This window comes from Anoplolepis gracilipes, unplaced genomic scaffold, assembly GCF_047496725.1.
Source record: "Anoplolepis gracilipes unplaced genomic scaffold, ASM4749672v1 Contig20, whole genome shotgun sequence".
Taxonomy (NCBI): Eukaryota; Metazoa; Arthropoda; class Insecta; order Hymenoptera; family Formicidae; genus Anoplolepis; species Anoplolepis gracilipes.
Window position 1 is genome coordinate 363624 of NW_027328668.1, and position 18515 is coordinate 382138.

The window sequence follows — 18515 nt, forward strand, 5'->3', positions numbered from 1 at the left end:
TAAGCTTATACATTGTACCCATTCTTCACCGCCGTTGGCTTTGCTTATATGATCCACAGCAAATCAAGCAAAATATTCTTGATCTTCATCTTCTTCCAGATTATGTATAAGTTTTTTCTTGATGAGCTTCTTTCCTTTACCTTTGTTAGGTCTTTTATTTTTACTCTTCTCTTTCTGTTCTTCCTATAATGCTTGTTTCTCCGGTATATTTGTCAAAATAGCTGTTTTTCGTATCTTACGTGAAGTTTTTTTTGTTCTTGTAGCTGCTTTTGAATACGGTCTAATTATTTCCGGAGAGAATTCAAGTGGGTTAAGATTTAAATTAACGCCAATACCATTAGGACCTGCAACTGGATTGTCATAAGTGGATTTTTCATGTGTTGATGAGGAATTGCCTAAATCAGAAGTGTTTTGATTTTCTGGGCAATCGATGCCAACATCTAAAATATTGACTTGAAGGTTTTGTTCATTTTCTTGTTCTATTATTGGTCTGTCAGTAACAAAAGCAGAAAGAAAATCAACTTCTTGATAAACATCTTTGTTAAATGGAAAAATATCAGTTTTATGAAACCCATTGATAATATTAGTCGGATTTAGTGCCAGAGGAAGAGCTTCTTTTACTATAAATGGAATATCATGCACAATCATTGTCTTTCCTGGATTGTTTCTCAACCAACTTTTAGATTAGCACAGTAATTCTTAAAAGGCCCGTAGACACTCACATCCAGAGGTTGTAATTTATGTGAGCAATGTGGTGGAAATGATAACATTATTACATTGTTATTCTTTGCTTTTTCGATCTTCGTTGTCCAAATGTGAATTATGATTGTCAAGCATTAAAAGCACTGGGTCAGAAGAAGATGACTTTACGTGATTAATAAAATGATCCATAAATATCCTGAACTCTATACTAGTCATCCAATCAGACGAATTTCCAGCACCTATGCATCCTGGCGGACCATTGCGTACAAAATAGTCCCTGTATTTAATCCGTGGAAACACAAACATGCAGGGAATTGAATTTCCATAAGCATTTACTGCTACACAAACGGTGACAAGAGTGCCCCTTTCAGCAGATGTTATTGATCCTACTTGTTTTGATCCTTTTGGGGCCAAAACTTTTCTTGGTTTTTGGACAGTTGTTATTCCTGTCTCATCTATATTCCATATACGAAAAGGAGGAAACTTGTATTTATCCATCACGGAAGCCAACTTGGAGAAAAAATGATTTATATTTGTTTTATTAAAAGAAGTTGCTCTGCTCAAACTAGTTGCTTCAGGAGTTCTTATCGATATTTTATTGCCATTTCGTTTTAAAAAACCCGTAAGCCAGTCTACGCCTGCTTCTTTATTATCATGCCATGATTTTGGCATGGAAATATTGTATTTGAGTGCACAATCATAAGCCAGCTTCCTAACATCTTTTGACATTAGTCCATAGTAAATTTGACAACATTTAATAACATAATTCACTAAAATTGTCTTTTACTCTTCATTAAAGACTTGCCTGTTCTTCTTGTATCCAACTGTAAAAGATTCTACAGGTTCTTTTCTACTTAAAGCTTCTTTTTTTTCTTTAAATATCTAGTCAACGTCATATGACATAATCCGAAATCTTTTGCCACTCCGCGAATTTTTTTGGTACTATCTTCATCCAGAATAACTGCAGCTCTTTCGTAAAGGTCTCTTGATTTTGTACCACGCTCAGTTTTTCGTTTGTAAGTCCGCATTCTAAAAAATAAAAAATAAACATCAGCATTCTCAGTTTGATATTCAATTTAGAGTAGAGATGTGCGAACTACCTATTTGAAAATTTCGAATCAAAACGATTTTAATGCAAATCGCGTATGTTAATAATTTTTTAAATTTATATTTTGCTAATAAATAAAGCAGCGTTAATGTGGCTGTACCTACGTGTAAACAATTTTACAGAAGAGGGAAAAATGTTCTCGCACACGTCTCGACTCTTTCGTGTCTTTTCTTCGACTCTTCAACTATCCTCTAATCACTCTAATCGTCTTTTCGTTTATTATTTATTCTATATCGTGTTTATGTTATTCGGATCGAGAATCAAAACATACAAAAATATCGTTGGGGAAAAACATAATCGACATCTCTATAATATGGGGTTGGTTGTGACACATCTAACCTCGACTATTTGTAACTTTTAACCCCAACACCAATTTCAAACATTCGAAATGTAATAAAAAAAATTTACTGAATCCTTGGCATATTTATTTTGTTTTAGCAAATCAGAATCCTTAAGATTCATATATAACACTAATATATTACTATAACACTAATGATAACGGGAGACACACACACGCGCGCGCGTGATGTGCAAAATCCGACCGGCAACCTCCACGTGGTACACATTGGATAATGCTAATGCCGGCGGAAAATGTCATTTTTCAATAAAATTTAAGGTTGACTTTAAAGTCATGTAACTCGGCAAAAAAAAAACGTTGAAATATTTTTTAAAAAGCATTTTGTAGGTAAAGTGTTATATTTTATGGAAATTGACTTGAATTTTTCGAGAAAAATTTGTTTATAAAACTGCAGAATCTCAAAAATAAGTAATTTTATGAAAAAAACAGTGTTTTTTTTCTTAAGGTACACTGAAAAGATAAAAAAATTTTCTAAAACTATCGATAGCATGTTAAAGCTGAAACTTCAAGCTTCAAAATGCTTTTTTTTTAATTTTTGTACAATGATTTTTCGCTGAGTATCATCAATTTTTCTGAAAAACGCAAGTTTAGCTTCAAAGTCATGTAACTCGGCCAAAAAAAATTGTAAAAAAATAAAAAAAAAACATTTTGTAGGTAAAACATTGTATTTTATGGAAATTGACTTGAGATTGTCGAGAGAATTTTTCTTATCTAGCTGCAGAGCGTCAAAAATACGTAATTTAAGAAAAAAAAACTGTGCGCGCTTTTTTAAGGGATAGCACTGAGAAGATAAATTTTTTTTTTAAATTATCGATTGCATGTTAAAGTTGAAACTTCAAGCTTCAAAATGCTTTTTTTAAATTTGCGTATGATGATTTTTCACTGAGTTACAATAGTTTGAAAATAGCCTATTTTTTGACGTATGAAAAGTGTTCCCTATTTTCGTTTGAGTAATGTATATAATAATCCAGTTAATAATTTGATAAAATCTAATTAATAATTTAATTTAAAAAAAAACACTAAACTGAATTTAATAATTTGAAAATGGCGCGTCAAATTCCAACATTCCCCCTAACATGGCGCCGCTCAATTGGGTACATGTTCTTGACTCGAAAACAAAGGGCATCAGTAATCCATATAATATATAGATCAGTGGCTTGGACGTCTGCTCGATTTCTTATTCGCGAACATCGCATTGAGTGTGTATTTACGTGTGTCATTTTTCTGAGCATCATTCCTCGATTATCTTTATGCGAAAAAGGTGCGATTTCATACAGCTGACAAAAGCTAGCTTTTTATCCCCACTTTACTGCAATCCAAAGCAGCGTTTAAAAGCTATAGGTGAACCCCTGCTAGGTTTTCAGCGTTTTTTCGCTAGCTTTTTAGCGGTGTTTTGCTAAAAAAAATGTAGCTAAGTGTACTAAATGTAGCTATTTGGAGCAAAAGTGTCATAATTAATAAGTATCCTATATAAAAATGGATGAAGAGATTAAACGTATAGTGACAATTACAGTTGCTGCAGTAATTAAAAGACGTCGTATAGCTGTTGCAACTGCTATAATACTTTTATCAAAGAAAAAAAGAAAATATAAGAAAAAAGTATTAGATAGCACCCATTTTTTTAAATCGGAATGAACATAGTTTTTTCTTTGCGTCGATGCCGAAATTAATATTAGAAGACTTACGATTCCACAATTATTTTCAGATGATTGCAATATACATACATATAAAATATAAATTAATACCATAAATGCCTAACATAACTTAATAGTTTGTAATATATAATATGTATTATGATCTATACGAACTTCCTTTTCCACAAAATTATCCAACATTCCAGTTATCTTCCTTTTAATGTTTAAAAAAATATTTAACTGGAAAATAAAAAAATTTGTTAACTTATTTTGCTTCCTCCGACTTTCAGCGTTTTTTCGCTGATAGTTCAACAAATCGAACTTTGAGCGTGCCTCCGCTAAATAGTCACTTTGGCGAAAATTGATAGAGTGGGGGTAAAAAGCTAGCTTTTGTCAGCTGTATGAAATCGCACCTTTAAGGTGCTAAAAATATAATATAATAATTTACGAAAAATAATCCTTTTGGTGTCACCCGACAACCTCTGAAAGTTTGTCAGTTTAATTTCTGAATACCCTGTATAAATCATATATACCGGAACACCCTTAACAACGCTCGTGAGCAGGTAGGGCACAGTAAACTGAGCAAAAAAGTCTTATACCATTTTGCGATTTTCGCAATAATTATTAAAATATTAATTAAAAACGCTTAGCGAACAATATTATACATATCTACAAGATGTCCGGTAATAATCTACCTGCTCACGAGCGTTGTTAAGGGTGTTCCGGAACACCCTGTATAGTTCCTAATATGAGATACTAGAATGTTCCTAATATGAGATACCTCCTATTAGGACTTTTTTCCCACAAGTAAGATAATGAATTATCAAAAATGTAAATTTATATTTTTTCTATTTTTTTTTGTTGGTTTTTTATTTTGAAATATTTAAAACATTTAATTATAATACTTTTTTGTGTGCTCTTTGTTGGGATGATAAATTTTTATTTAATCTAATTTATTAAATATTAATTATTAAATTTATTTAATAATTAATTATTAAATCTCTAAGATATGTTATTCTAATTTTATAGACGCATGATATAAAAAATATTTGAAAGATATAATTTTTTATACCAAAAGTAAGATTTATTTTTTGTTGTTCTTTTGAAATATTAAAAACGTTAATATTGCAATATATCTTTGTTGGAAATTAAATGTACCCTATGCACGATTCAAATTTCGCGAAAAGAATTAATTTTCTAAAAAAGTCACTTATTAACATCCGCGTATGGCTCTCATTGCCAATTCGTTAGTTACGTGTTTGTAAATATTGGAGCCTTATTTATTGGAATTATTAAAATTACGCAGGCTGAAAAATCGCGTTTTCCGTCATTGATACATAGATTTATAAACAAATAGACGAGAGAGATGTCGGTGTGGGGCTGAATAGCTCAGTGGTAAGAGCAATCGCCCGGCAAGAGAAAGACTCGGGTTCGATTCCCGATTCAGCGACTTCGCCCCGATATTTTTTCTCGTCTACATCTCTTTAGAGGGGTAAAAAGGGGGTTATAGAATTCTCAAAAATGAGAATCTATTTCTTGGTAAAATACACCAAGTAAAATATGTGCCCTGTGCACGATTCAAATTTCGCGAGAATTAATTTCTAAATTTACACATTAACATCCGCATATAACTCTTATTGTCAAGTCGATAGTTACGTGTTTGTAAATATTGACAGCCTTATTTATTCGAATTTTTAAAAGTTATGTCGATCATAAATAACTGCTCGCTGAGCGGGACTGTCATCTTTAAGTGACAGAGTCCGTATTGGAGAAATTTTTATGAAACAAGTCGGTGGGTGCTGGGATTGTCACCTTTAAATAGCAAAGTCCGCACCGGCGATGTTTTTATGAAACAAGCTGGTGGATGTTGGGACTGTCATCTTTAAGTGACAGAGTCTATATCGGAGAAATTCTTATGAAACTAGTCGGTGGTCGGTGAGCGCTGGGACTGTCTCTCTTAGATGACAAAGTTCGCACTGGCGATGTTTTTATGAAACAAGTCGGTGGGTGTTGGGACTGTCTCCCTTAGATGACAAAGTCCGCACTGGCGATGTTTTTATAAAACTAGTCGGTGGGCGCTGGGACTATCTCCTTTAGATGACAAAGTCCGCACCGAAGATGTTTTTATGAAACAAGCTGGTGAGTGCTGGGATTGTCACCTTTGGATAGCAGAGTCCGCACCTGCGATGTTTTTATAAAACAAGCAGATGGGTGTTGAGATTATCACCCTTGAGTAACAAAGTCCGCACCGGCGATATTTTTATAAAACAAATAGGTAGGTGTTGTAATTATCATCTTTGAGTGGTAGAGTCTGCACCAATGTTTTTATAAAATAAACTTTATATATATGGGTTATTAAAAACCTTGGGTTTTAAATCCCTAGCTTATCGTCAAAGAGACTTTTGTCCAACCTTTATTTTTCATTTTTTCTTATACATTTTCCTATTACATTATCTTATACCTATATATACTTAAAACCTAATTCGTCTGGGTGGACTCGAATCTGCGTTTACGCGTACTCTTCGCCTTAGGCGAGTTTCAGCGCCGCAGCGTGCACGACCACCGTCCAACTCATATATATGGGTTATTAATGAATTTAAAAACTTTATGATCTGTGTCACTGCCTCTTTTGTACTTGTCAACATATTTTTTATATACTATATACTATTGACTATTTTTTTAAATTTTATAATTTTATTAAAATATTTATTCTTTAGTTGCGAGATTTCAAAATATATCGTCAATTAGCATTTTGTAAACATGTTTCTAATTCTCTAGGTGCATTATCCATTTCAATACAAAAATTTTGTGCTTTGATATCAGCATATTCATCATTTACTGGTACTTCGAAATATTCAGACTCTCGCATATTTGTCATATTGTGCAGCACACAGCAAGCATATATCGCTTGTACCATTCTTACAATGTCTCTTACTTTAAATTGATACAATTGTCGAAATCGTTGTTTTAGGCATCCAAAAGCGTTTTCAATGATTACTCGACAGGAATTTAATTTGTGATTAAAAACTCTTTAGGCATGTGTCAAGTGCCCATTGTCTCTGTACGGTACTATTAGCTTCTGTAGACAAGGGTATGCACTATTACCCCAAAAAAAATAATCATCTGTAAAAGTATTTTTTTAAATGAAATATTAATTATTGTTATTAAGACTCATGTACTTATAGTAGCCTTTATTTATGATCTCAAAAGCTTCTTCAATAAGTATCCAGGAGTTTTAATTACATTTATCATATTTTATTGTATTTATATATTTCTTATCTCCACAAAGTTCATGTAGATTGTTATCTGTATATTGGTGAATTTTTAAACATTCTTGCATCATGCACGGAATCAGGATATCTTATTAAATTATTTATAAATTTCATGTTATGATCTACAGTTCCTTGAACATGCAATGAAAAATAGTTTTCTGTTTATATATGAATCAGGATCTTCTAATGGCTTATCAATCCTGATATGAGAGCCATCAATAGCCTCTAGAGATAAAATAATGTCATATAAGTAACGTATTGTTATGTAATAAAAAAATGTTTAAGGTTTTATAAATATAAATGTGTTATCAATTATAGCAGGAAATCGTTTTGTTTCTTCATAAAAAGTATTTGTTTCTCTTTTCTCAGCTTCAGTGGGATATTTGATAATGTTAGGTGCAATAGAAACACAAGAAACTTTGTAACTCTATTAATAACATGGTATAAAGTGCTAATTGTTATCCCAAATCTGTCTGCTATACCTCTATATGATGAGGTTTGATAGCCTACGAACCACAGAAAACATAATATGTTTCTCGGCCGTTATTTTTAAACGTCCTGTAAGATCTGAAATATAATACACATTAAATCTCTACATCTTTGTACAAATAAAAATAAAAAATAATATAAATTTTTGTACTACATACTTTCCATGGAAGTAAATATATTGAATATGCTGAATTAATCTATCAAACTATATGCTACTTGTCTTGATAAATGGAAATACATTATAAAATCAACATTGTTATAATTAATAACAATATTTTCTATATAATTGTTTACTTTAACATGTTGTAATCTCTACATTATTCCTAGAATCAGATGTAATACTGGTAGCAGATTTTCATCTACAAGCAAACAATACAGAGGTAGGTTAGATTTTCTCTTAAGATTTATATAATATAAATTAATAATAATAAATTTGCTATATTTAGTTGTATATTACAATTATCATGTTCCTCTTGAATTGGTAGTAACGCCGGTGACATTACAATTAAGTCTTCTTCATCCGATGAAGAATCGAATAATATTGCAGCGTGATGCGCCATATTGATTTGCACTGACAAAAATTTTGACATTTTTTTGACGATTAAGGGGATCCTATATTGTTCTTTACCGACTGAATCAATTTTTTATTTATTCGTAAAATGCTTTCTATTGGTTAAATGGAATAGAAAATACTTCTCTATGATTAAAGTATATAAAGTAACACACCTGGCGCTTGTGAATTTAATGCAAAAAACAAAAAAGATTTAATAAATACAATTGTTTTATCGGCTTTTAGCATCCAGCTCATAACTATGTTTGCTTAATATAAAAATTTTACAGTTCGCACATATAAAATGACATAAGCGCCAGATAGGGAATCCATAAAGAAATATTAGTAAACTTTTAGAAATAAATTTGGAAGCTTAGTAAAAAAATATTTTCCAAAAAATTATTGCAGAGTCACGATGCAGATGAAATCGAGGTATAAGGATAGTACAGAGCAATAAATTAGTTCACTAATATTGCGGTAGAGCGAGGTACTGCTAATTTGACAAGAGCAGAGAGAGAGAGAAAGAGAGAGAGGGGAGGAGAGGGAGAGAGAGAGAGAGGGAGAGAGGGGGAAGGGGAAAGGGGAAAGAGATAGAAAGGGAGAAAAAGGGGAGAGGGGAGAGGGAGGGTGAGGGAAGAGGGAGGGTGAGGGGAGAGGGAGGGTGAGGGGAGAGGGGGAGAGAGGGGAAAGAGAGGTGGGAGAGATGGGGAGGGGAGGAAAAGAGAGAGAGAGAGTAAACATGCGAAAGAAACATGAAATTGACAATGAGCTAATAGCGAATAATTAGAAAAAGACAGATGGAACATATAATCTAGAAAAAAGTACGGGAGACTACATTTGTGTGCGTGTGTTCCGTTTTCAATTATCGACAATAAGGCAATTGTTTTCACCTATGGCATTTACCATTTTATGTAACCATTATCACGACACTACCGTGAAACGAAACAAAATCGCGCGCATGACTTTGTTTACATATCGTATGTAAATACAATATACAGTGGCGTACCAAAGTTTCCGGCCGGTGACATTTCGTACTTTACTTTATTAAAAAAAACTTATGATTTTTAATCATTATAAGATGTGAGTATGAGATATAGGAAACAAAATAATATAGTAAAAGAATATTATTTATGTTCGTGAATATATTTGTTATTATAATTGTTATATTTACACGTGCAAAAGTTTCCGGCCACATAATATATTTGACGCAGTAGGACTTCAAAAACGTATTTACTATATAGTATCGCGTTGAATGTTTACATTTAGTTCATAGGAGGTCGTGGAAGCATAAACATGGCTCGGCATACGCAAATTCAAATTTGTGAGAGGGTAATAAAATTTTCAAAAGAAGGAAAGTCTTCTCGTCAGATTGCTTCACTATTATCGATAGGTAAAGCAACCGTGAATGATATTATTGTAAAATATCGTTGTGGATATGGTTTAAAAGATCGTGCTCGTAGTGGAAGACCAAGAAAAACATCTAAAAATGTAGATCGTATCATTAAACGTAAATCAGTTGCGGATGTCAGGAAAACTGCTGCCGAAATTGCACGTGAGCTAAAGGAAACATAGCTAATGTTAGTCGTAGTACTGTGACACGAAGACTACATGTCGTGGGACTTTTTGGCCGTATAGGTGTTAAAAAACCATTAATCAGTAAAAAGAATAAGAAGGCCCGATTACAATTTGCCAAAGATCACCTAAATTGGACAGTCAAAGATTGGAAAAAGTAGCTTTCTCAGACGAATCTAAATTTAATCTTTTTGGAAGCGATGGTAGACAACATGTACGACGTCCTATTGGTACGAGAAATGACGTTCGGTACCAAATTCCTACTGTAAAACACGGTGGAGAAAGTGTGATGGTTTGGGGAATTTTCTCTGCACAAGGAGTCGGTCCATTCGTCGAGATCAATGGAAATATGAACGCTGCTAATTACAAGGACATTTTAGAAAAAAATTTATTAACATATGCTGAAGAAACAATGCCGCAGAATTGGATATTTCAGCAGGATAATGATCCTAAACACACATCCAAGTTGTTAAAACAGTGGTTTTTCTGCTTCAAATGTGAGAGTTTTAAGTTGGCCATCTCAATCACCGGACTTGAATCCAATAGAACACTTATGGGAAACGCTAGATCGTCAAGTTCGAAAGCATGCATATTCAAATAAAGCCGCATGTAAATATAACAATTATAATAATAAATATATTCACGAACACAAATAATATTCTTTTACTATATCATTTTGTTTCCTATATCTCATACTCACATCTCATAATGATTAAAAATTATTAGTCTTTTTTTTAAATAAATTAGAGAACGAAATGTCACTGGCCGGAAACTTTTGCACGCCACTGTATATATATATGCACACACGTACATATGTATATATATAGATATACATATACACGTACTTACTGTCGCCGATGTAATGTGCACATTTCTCCTCTTTCGCGTTAATGTGTGTGCGACAACGAATGCATGCGCTCGCGCACTACAGTTGTGCTGGATGTCATCGTCGTGAGAACAGTTTTTTGACAGAGGTGAAAGAAAACGCGGCAAATTGCGGACGACCCGACGTTTCGATTAACTGTCCACGATTGTGTCGATGGACAAGAACATTTTCCATCGGTATTTGATCTTGGTAGGTTGTTTATGGTTCTTTGCGTACTCTTTTTCTTTCTATTGCGCGTCTATATTTTCTCTCCCCCTCCTATCGTTCCGATATAATGATGTAACTTCTGCGCACCAAACAAACTTTACAGTACACGCGCGCGTGTGTAATGCGTCGTCTACAATGGCAGCAAGCAGTACAGAGTTCAGAGTAGCAGTAAGCAGTACGAAATGGGATTCGTTTATTTCGTCGGGAGGAACGACGAAGCATTTTCGAAAATGCTTGACTGTCATTGGTCAATTTGCTTGCGACCTTACATTCTACGGCTATTGTAGACGAGGCCTAAAGGCCTTTGCACGTAAAAATTTTTTAGTCGTAATCGTAAGACTGTAAGCAAATCGACCAATCACAGTGTATTAGTAACGATTTCGCTCGCCTTACTACGCACTATGATTGGTCGATTTGCTTACAGCCTTACAGTTACGACTAAAAATTTTTTACATGCAAAGGCCTTAAGTGATGGCATCCATGCATTTTGTTTTAGGCGAACGTACGAGTACTTTCAGCTCGCCGGATGACAACTTGAATGATCGGCAATTGCTACTAAATTGCGGCGTTTGTGATCAGCAATTTGCTTCCAAAAAATAAATACGTACTCACATTTCCACCCATCTGAGGAAGCCTTGCATTGTCCTCAAGAGAATGGCTAATCTAAAAGTGATAAAGGTAAAGAAGCAAAGCGAAGACACATATTGGGTAGATCCTGAGAAAAAGGGTCTGCTGAAGCTTACTTTGAAGAGGAATACAGTCGAGTCTCTGAAACTTACGTCGAAGAAGACATCTTCAAAGTCGGAAGATTTTACTGTTGTGAATAGTAACATTAACCCATTTATCAAAAACCATCAACAAGGAGACGTGGCAGGTTAGGTGCAGCGAGTTTGACAATTGATTATGAGGAGTTCTGTAACTAAGAAGTCAATATCTCTTGATCGAAGCGTTTGCGAGCATACTTCCAGAAATTTTTTTTTTGTTTTAAGGTCCTAAATTCATAAAATTCCTAATTCTAAAGAGAATGATCAAAGAAATAACAAGACAGCGAAAGGTTCAGTTTATGAACCTTTTGAAAACGTGATGGTGGATCAACAAGTGAGTTATTTTGTTAGTGCTAAAATTGAAATTTGATTTCTTTTCTATAACAATTTTGTTTACAGGATGATTACGACAACATTAAATTTGGTGCGGAAGATCATATATCATAATCCGTTGGAAGAGAATGGGTGCATTCAGAAGCACAACCGCTCACTGAGCGCTTACAGGTAGCCGCTCAGTGAGTGCTTTTTATCTACTGCATATATGCATCGAGATCATAGGGATAAATGCAGAAGTGAACGGAGTTAGCGGAGTGAGCACGAAGTGAGCGATAGAAAATTACGATCACGAAAATGGCGACCGCTCACTGTGAGCAGCTTAGGGAGCATTTGCATCCAATACACAGATACAGTCTAGCGAATTCTCTGAGCGCTTAGTAAGCGGTCAGTGAGCGGTTGTGCTTCTGAATGCACCCAATGAAAGACCATCCATAAATGTTAATGAGGGTGATTCTGTAGGAAGTGATATGACAAATCCATCCATTGAGAAAGAAGATCAAAATGTTGCTGATATACAAAGTAGCTATGACAATTCTGAGAAATGGTTGTCAGAACTTGAAAATTCCGAGTCGGATGCTTTGAAAGCAACTTGTAGAGAAACTATTGAAAATTTGAAAAAACTCGGAGAACAGTCAAAGTAAGTTGATTATAATATTAGATAGATTATATAATTGAATAATGCAGATGGCAAACATTTAAGATGAGAACGTCAGTATAGAATTCAGGAAGAATTTTAGTGCTTCAGTTGATTGTAAAATTTTCTTTTTGATAAATTTCCAATTTATCAATGTATAAATTCAATATACAGGGTGTTCCCGGGTTAAATGGCCAAATTTGAAATATGAATTTAGGACCTTAAAACAAAAAAAAATTTCTGGAAATATGCTCGCAAACGCTTCGATCAAGAGATATTGACTTCTTAGTTACAGAACTCCTCATAATCAATTGTCAAACTCGCTGCACGTCAATCAGAATTCATCATACTTGAGTCAAACGTCGCACTTGCCTCATACCGTACCTGTAGATACATCATCAACGAACAGCTCGCAACAGCAACAGCTCAGTAGAAACTCGCCGTTAACATCGCCGCATCAAACTAATTCGCCGATCTTTAATGCGGCTGCGGCTACAACGGCTGATCCTCAAATGCAAATACCGCCGATAAACTCTGAGCAACTCTCACTACCTGTGCAGCAACTGGCACAAGTACAGCGTATGCCTCTTCCACAGGTACAAATGCCTCCTAGTCTACCTCCGGGCGCAAACACAATGATACCTGGACCGAATTATTTTGTACAGCCACCGGGTCGACCGCCCTTGTACAGAGTACCCGGTCCGCAAAGTATACATTATCCTCCACACGTGGCGCATTTATATCAGTATGGACCAGGTTCATATCCTTCGATAGTTGCCCTTCCTCCGCAGATGCAACCACAATTATCCCAACAAATTCCACGTGGACGGCATCCACCAACGACAGCTGTTGTCCAAAATAGCAGGTAAATACAGAAACACATATTACATGTATTTAACATATACATTATTACATTTAAAGATCTTCACTTAATAATAAAAAAAGTTCTTATATATTATTAACACAACTTGCGCGGGTGTTTTCCCGTACAAAACGACTTTAGTCGCTTCCCGCGCAAGATGTGTTAAGATCTACAAAGTAATATAAAAGTTATTTAAGAAAAATGATTCTCAAATGTAAACTTTAGAAACAAGTATCTTGGTAGAAATAGTTTATAGAAAAAAATTTTATAGGAACTTATGGAGTGATTTTTACCTGCTCTATATGCCCACCTTTAGAAGGCAGAGATTGCCTACCTTTACCAGGACACCCTGTATATTCGAATTGTTTAGTGTATATATTGTTTTTGATTGTTAGAACGCCAAGGTTACCACAAACTAGTTCAGTTCCTCGTCAACGCATGAAGAGGCCCATGCAGCAATCTATGCAAGTTCAATCGCAAAATAACACTGTGAAGCAAAGGCGTATGAATGGTCTATTGCGTGATAGAAACGAAGACGCGAATTATCAGGTCATAGCGCAACAGAAAAGAAACGATGAATTACCCGTTATTCAAAATGTTCAGGGAGCTACTACCCAGCAAACCAGTAGAAATGATTCTACGATAAATCTCACAGATTCGATCAATCTAAGTGTTCGACAATCTGGTAATTTTAAATTTACTAATCATAGAATTTGTTATTAACAAAAAATCTTTTTTTTATAACTGTTTCCACAGCTATATACAAATCCCTTTTATTTACGGACGGCATATTACCACGAGCTTATGATTTACCAAAAGTCCACAAACCTAACATATCATACAGAATGATAGTATCATCCATAAACAGCCCCCTTTATTTTTTAGCTCTATTCTTACATAAACTCATGGTTAAAAATTTTCTTATTCCTCCTAGTCACATAAAAAACAGCTACGACATTGTCAAAAACTTATCAAATACTCATATAGATGACGACATTAAATTGATATCGTTGGATGTGACCTCATTATTTACTAATATTTCTCTAAATTTAGCTCTTGACAGTATTTCTAATAGATGGGAGTTTTTAAACAATAATTGTGAATTTTCTGAATCTGAATTTTTAAACGGAATAAAGTTGATTTTAAACTTTACATTTTTCACGTTTAATAAAGTCATATATCGACAAACCTTCGACACTCCCATGGGTTCGTCTCTGTCCCCAATTATTGCTGACATCGTTTTGCAAGATTTAGAGAAGAAAGCTCTAAACACATTATATTTTACCCCTCCATTTTACTACAGATACGTGGACGATATCATAATGGTGGTTCCATCCGTTTCTATTGACTTGACTCTTTTTACTTTTAATTCTCAACATGATAGATTACAGTTTACTCTCGAAGTAGAGGAGGATCACAAAATTACTTTCCTTGACGTAACACTTATGACTGAAAATAATTCTATAATTTTTGACTGGTTCCATAAACTTACCTTTTCTGGTAGATACCTTAACTTATTTCTCACAACATCCTCTTCACCAAAAACGAAGCACCATTATCGGACTTGTGGACAGAGCTTTCTTTCTTTCATATCCTAGATACCAAAACAAAAATTTAGATCCACTATTAACAAATCAGGAGCGAATAATCCGGTCTATTTCACGATCCCTTATTTACCGTTTGTAACGGAGAAATTCAATAATATAACAAAAAACACGAATGTGAAACTTTCGCACGTTAGTCTCAATAAAATGAATAAATTCATCAAAGCCCATAAAGATATTATTCCGAACGATTCAAAAAGTAACGTAGTATACAAAATTAACTGCAATAATTGCGACGCCTCATATGTTGGTTAAATTCATCTCGAATGTTAAAAATTACAGTTCCTGAACATAAACGACATATCAATAGAAATATCAGTAATAACTCTGTAATCACGAATCATAGACTAGAATATAATCATGACTGTGATTGGACAGATGTCAAAATACTTGATGAAATTTCGTTTTATAACCAAAGGCTTATCTCAGAAATGCTTTTTATAAAAAGACAAAAGAACGGTTTGAATTTGCGGACACTGAAAATTTACCGAACGTGTATCATGACGTCATTAACACGCTCCCAAAAATATAGTAAGTAGAGACACGGTATATAAACACGTATCTCATTATTTGGTTTGACAGTAGCCGATCGACCTCTAAATTACACACTTGCTCTAGTCAAGATTTTTTGAACGCCTGTATAGAATACTGTGACATCGTAAGTAACCATTTGACAATTACCACCGTAAGGATTAGTGATTCTGATTATTTTAAATTAATCTATACGAACACCTATAATGTTTCCAGGATTCAACTGGGACTGAAATCGAGTCACTATTCTCAAAATATAAACTATATCTATAAATATCATCTTGGCTTAACATCTTGCAAATATTCTTTGAAGACTGTCAAACCCTGCTATTGCTCTGTTTATTTATGTTTCAATTATAGTCTTAGCGAATTTATATTACGATCAATATTTTACTTATTAGTTATATTTATTAATATACGCTGAAGAAGATTCAAAATGAGCTCGAAACGTTCGATTTTATGTTTTTGAAATCATACTAATTCACTACACATGCGTAGATTTCGTTTATTGTTAATATACTAATTTTGTCACTACATAAAATATTCTATTATATCTACAGTTGTAATTATTCTCAATTACCACCTAACTCCGTTTATACGTTATATATTTTGCTCTCTACTGCCTTTATTGTTTTTTAATTTTATTTTATTTACACAGAGAACCTTGCTAATTATTTATAACTGTAATTGTCATTTTCTTTAAGTTCTGGTACTGCTTTATATCTCTCCCTTTCCCCTCACCTTTTTTATGTCACTTTTATGTAAAGTGTCTCTTTCTTTGAAATTTAGTTTTTATGATTTTATTCAATAATATTTTGAGTTATGCTTTTACAAAATCTAAGTTTGTATTACATTTGCAACTTTTCAATTTTTAAATATTTGTTTTGCTAAATTTGTCTATTAATTTTACCGCATGTAGATATGTTTTATTGTTTAAATAAATATAGATTTTTTAACAAAACTATACACGTTATATTCACAAAAGGGGTGCATTGTAATAATGTTACAGCTCTCAATCTAGATTCTGCTATCATACCAACTAATTCACAAAGAAAGCAACAGGAGCAAGGACAGTTTGCTGTTCCGCAAAACAAGCAGAACAAATCGTCGATTAATGAACAAGTTGAACGACCGCCGCGACCACCGACTGTGGACCTTACGCAGGACAGTCCACCACAAATGCCAGTCGTTAGACATGATTGTCCACCTAGGTAAGATCTGTCCATTGTTTTTTGTCGTTATCTAATGACAAAGAGTTATTAATTAATAATTACATGTATATACTTTATGACCATATTATATTTGTATTTTCCAGATCATTATTAACATGTCAGGTATGTGCTAACTTTCAAAATCAAGACATGTTGACACAACACATGGCAACTTATCGAACGATTAGTAAATTGCATCATAGGTGAATTAAATTATACCTTTTTATACTTTCCTCTTTGAATAGTGATAACAGACCTAATTAATATATACAATATACACAATTTTTTTTCTCTTTTTTAAGGTGCAACCTCTGTCCTGCTCAGTATCCTACAATTCAAGCGTTGACAACGCACAAACAAACTTGTCACAAAAAAGTTGACACTGTGGCACAAAATAGAGGCGCGGAATTGGCTCTACCGGTCGTGGATTTAAAATCGCCACATGTTTTAAACCGTTGGTCAAATCTGAACATTCAGAGCTGCATACCATTGTCGCAACTGAGTGCTCAAATCGGCGGTTACTTCGGTCTGCCGATCATTACGATAGACAGTGCAAGAAACTCAAGTACCTGGAATCTAGGTGCTCTTGGTGCTACCTCTATATTAAGACTCGGTCCTCTTAAGCATTTATCAAACAGGTAACTGTGGACGAATTTGGCCTATTTCAACGTGTGCAATCGCATTCGTAATTATTATTATCTTTACATTCAAATCTATTACTGTATTGCCACTGACCATGACATGTATTAATATTCGAAATGACTGTGATATAGAATTAAAGTAAAATATAAACGCGGGATCTTTTATATAAAAATATACGAAAGTATGCTTGTGTAAATATATTTGAATATGTGTATGTAAATATACAAGTATATTTTATATTCTTTATATAAAAAAATATAGAGAGAAGATATATTTGACATTTTTTTTCCTTGTTGCAAAAAATACGTGATAAAAACTTTCAAAATCAAGACATGTTGACACAATACTGAACGATTAGTAAATTGCATCATAAGTGAATTAAATTATATCTTTTTGTACTTTCCTCTTTAAATAGTGATAACAGACCTAATTAATATATACAATATACACAATATTTTTTCTCTTTTTTAAGGTGCAATCTCTGTCCTGCTCAGTATCCCACAGTTCAAGCGTTGACAATGCACAAACAAACTTATCACGAAGAAGTTGACACCGTGGCACAAAATGGAGGCGCGGAAGTGGCTGTACCGGTCGTGGATTTAAAATCGCCACATGTTTTAAACCGTTTGTCAAATCGGGGCATTCAGAGCTACATACCATTATCGCAACTGAGTGCTCAAACCGACGGTTACTTCGGTCTGCCGATCATCCCGCTAGACGGTGCAAGAAACTCGAGTATCTGTAATCTAGGTGCGCTTGATGCTACCTCAATATTAAGTCTCGGTCCTCTTAAGCATTTATCAAACAGGTAACTGTGGACGAATTTGGCCTATTTCAACGTGTGCAATCGCATTCGTAATTATTATTATTATTTTTACATTCAAATCTATTACTGTACTGTCACTGACCATGATATGTATTGTCTTAATCTTCGAAATGACTGTGATATAGAATTTAAGTAAAATATAAACGCGCGATCTTTTATATAAAGGAATATACGAAAGTATGCTTGTGTGAATATATTTGAATATGTGTATATAAATATACAAGTGTATTTTATATTCTTTATATAAAAAAATATAGAGAGAAAATTTATTTGACATTTTTTTTACCTTGTTGCAAAAAATTGGTTGACGACTGATTAAAATTTGTT

General features: G+C 33.8%; 1 protein-coding gene across 1 annotated transcript in view; it reads left to right on the forward strand.

Annotated features, from left to right (window-relative positions):
- The window catches only part of LOC140675677 (uncharacterized), a 75877-nt gene extending 57419 nt beyond the window's left edge, over window positions 1–18458 (forward strand). Inside the window, 11 exon segments of the mRNA XM_072910294.1 lie at window positions 7891–7943; window positions 11275–11652; window positions 11773–11876; window positions 11942–11966; window positions 12338–12515; window positions 12802–13377; window positions 13770–14059; window positions 16519–16720; window positions 16825–16923; window positions 17023–17358; window positions 17835–18458. Coding sequence (XP_072766395.1) covers window positions 7891–7943; window positions 11275–11652; window positions 11773–11876; window positions 11942–11966; window positions 12338–12515; window positions 12802–13377; window positions 13770–14059; window positions 16519–16720; window positions 16825–16923; window positions 17023–17358; window positions 17835–18174 — 2581 coding nt within the window. The 3' untranslated portion in view covers window positions 18175–18458.
- Window positions 18459–18515: the final 57 nt, after the last annotated feature.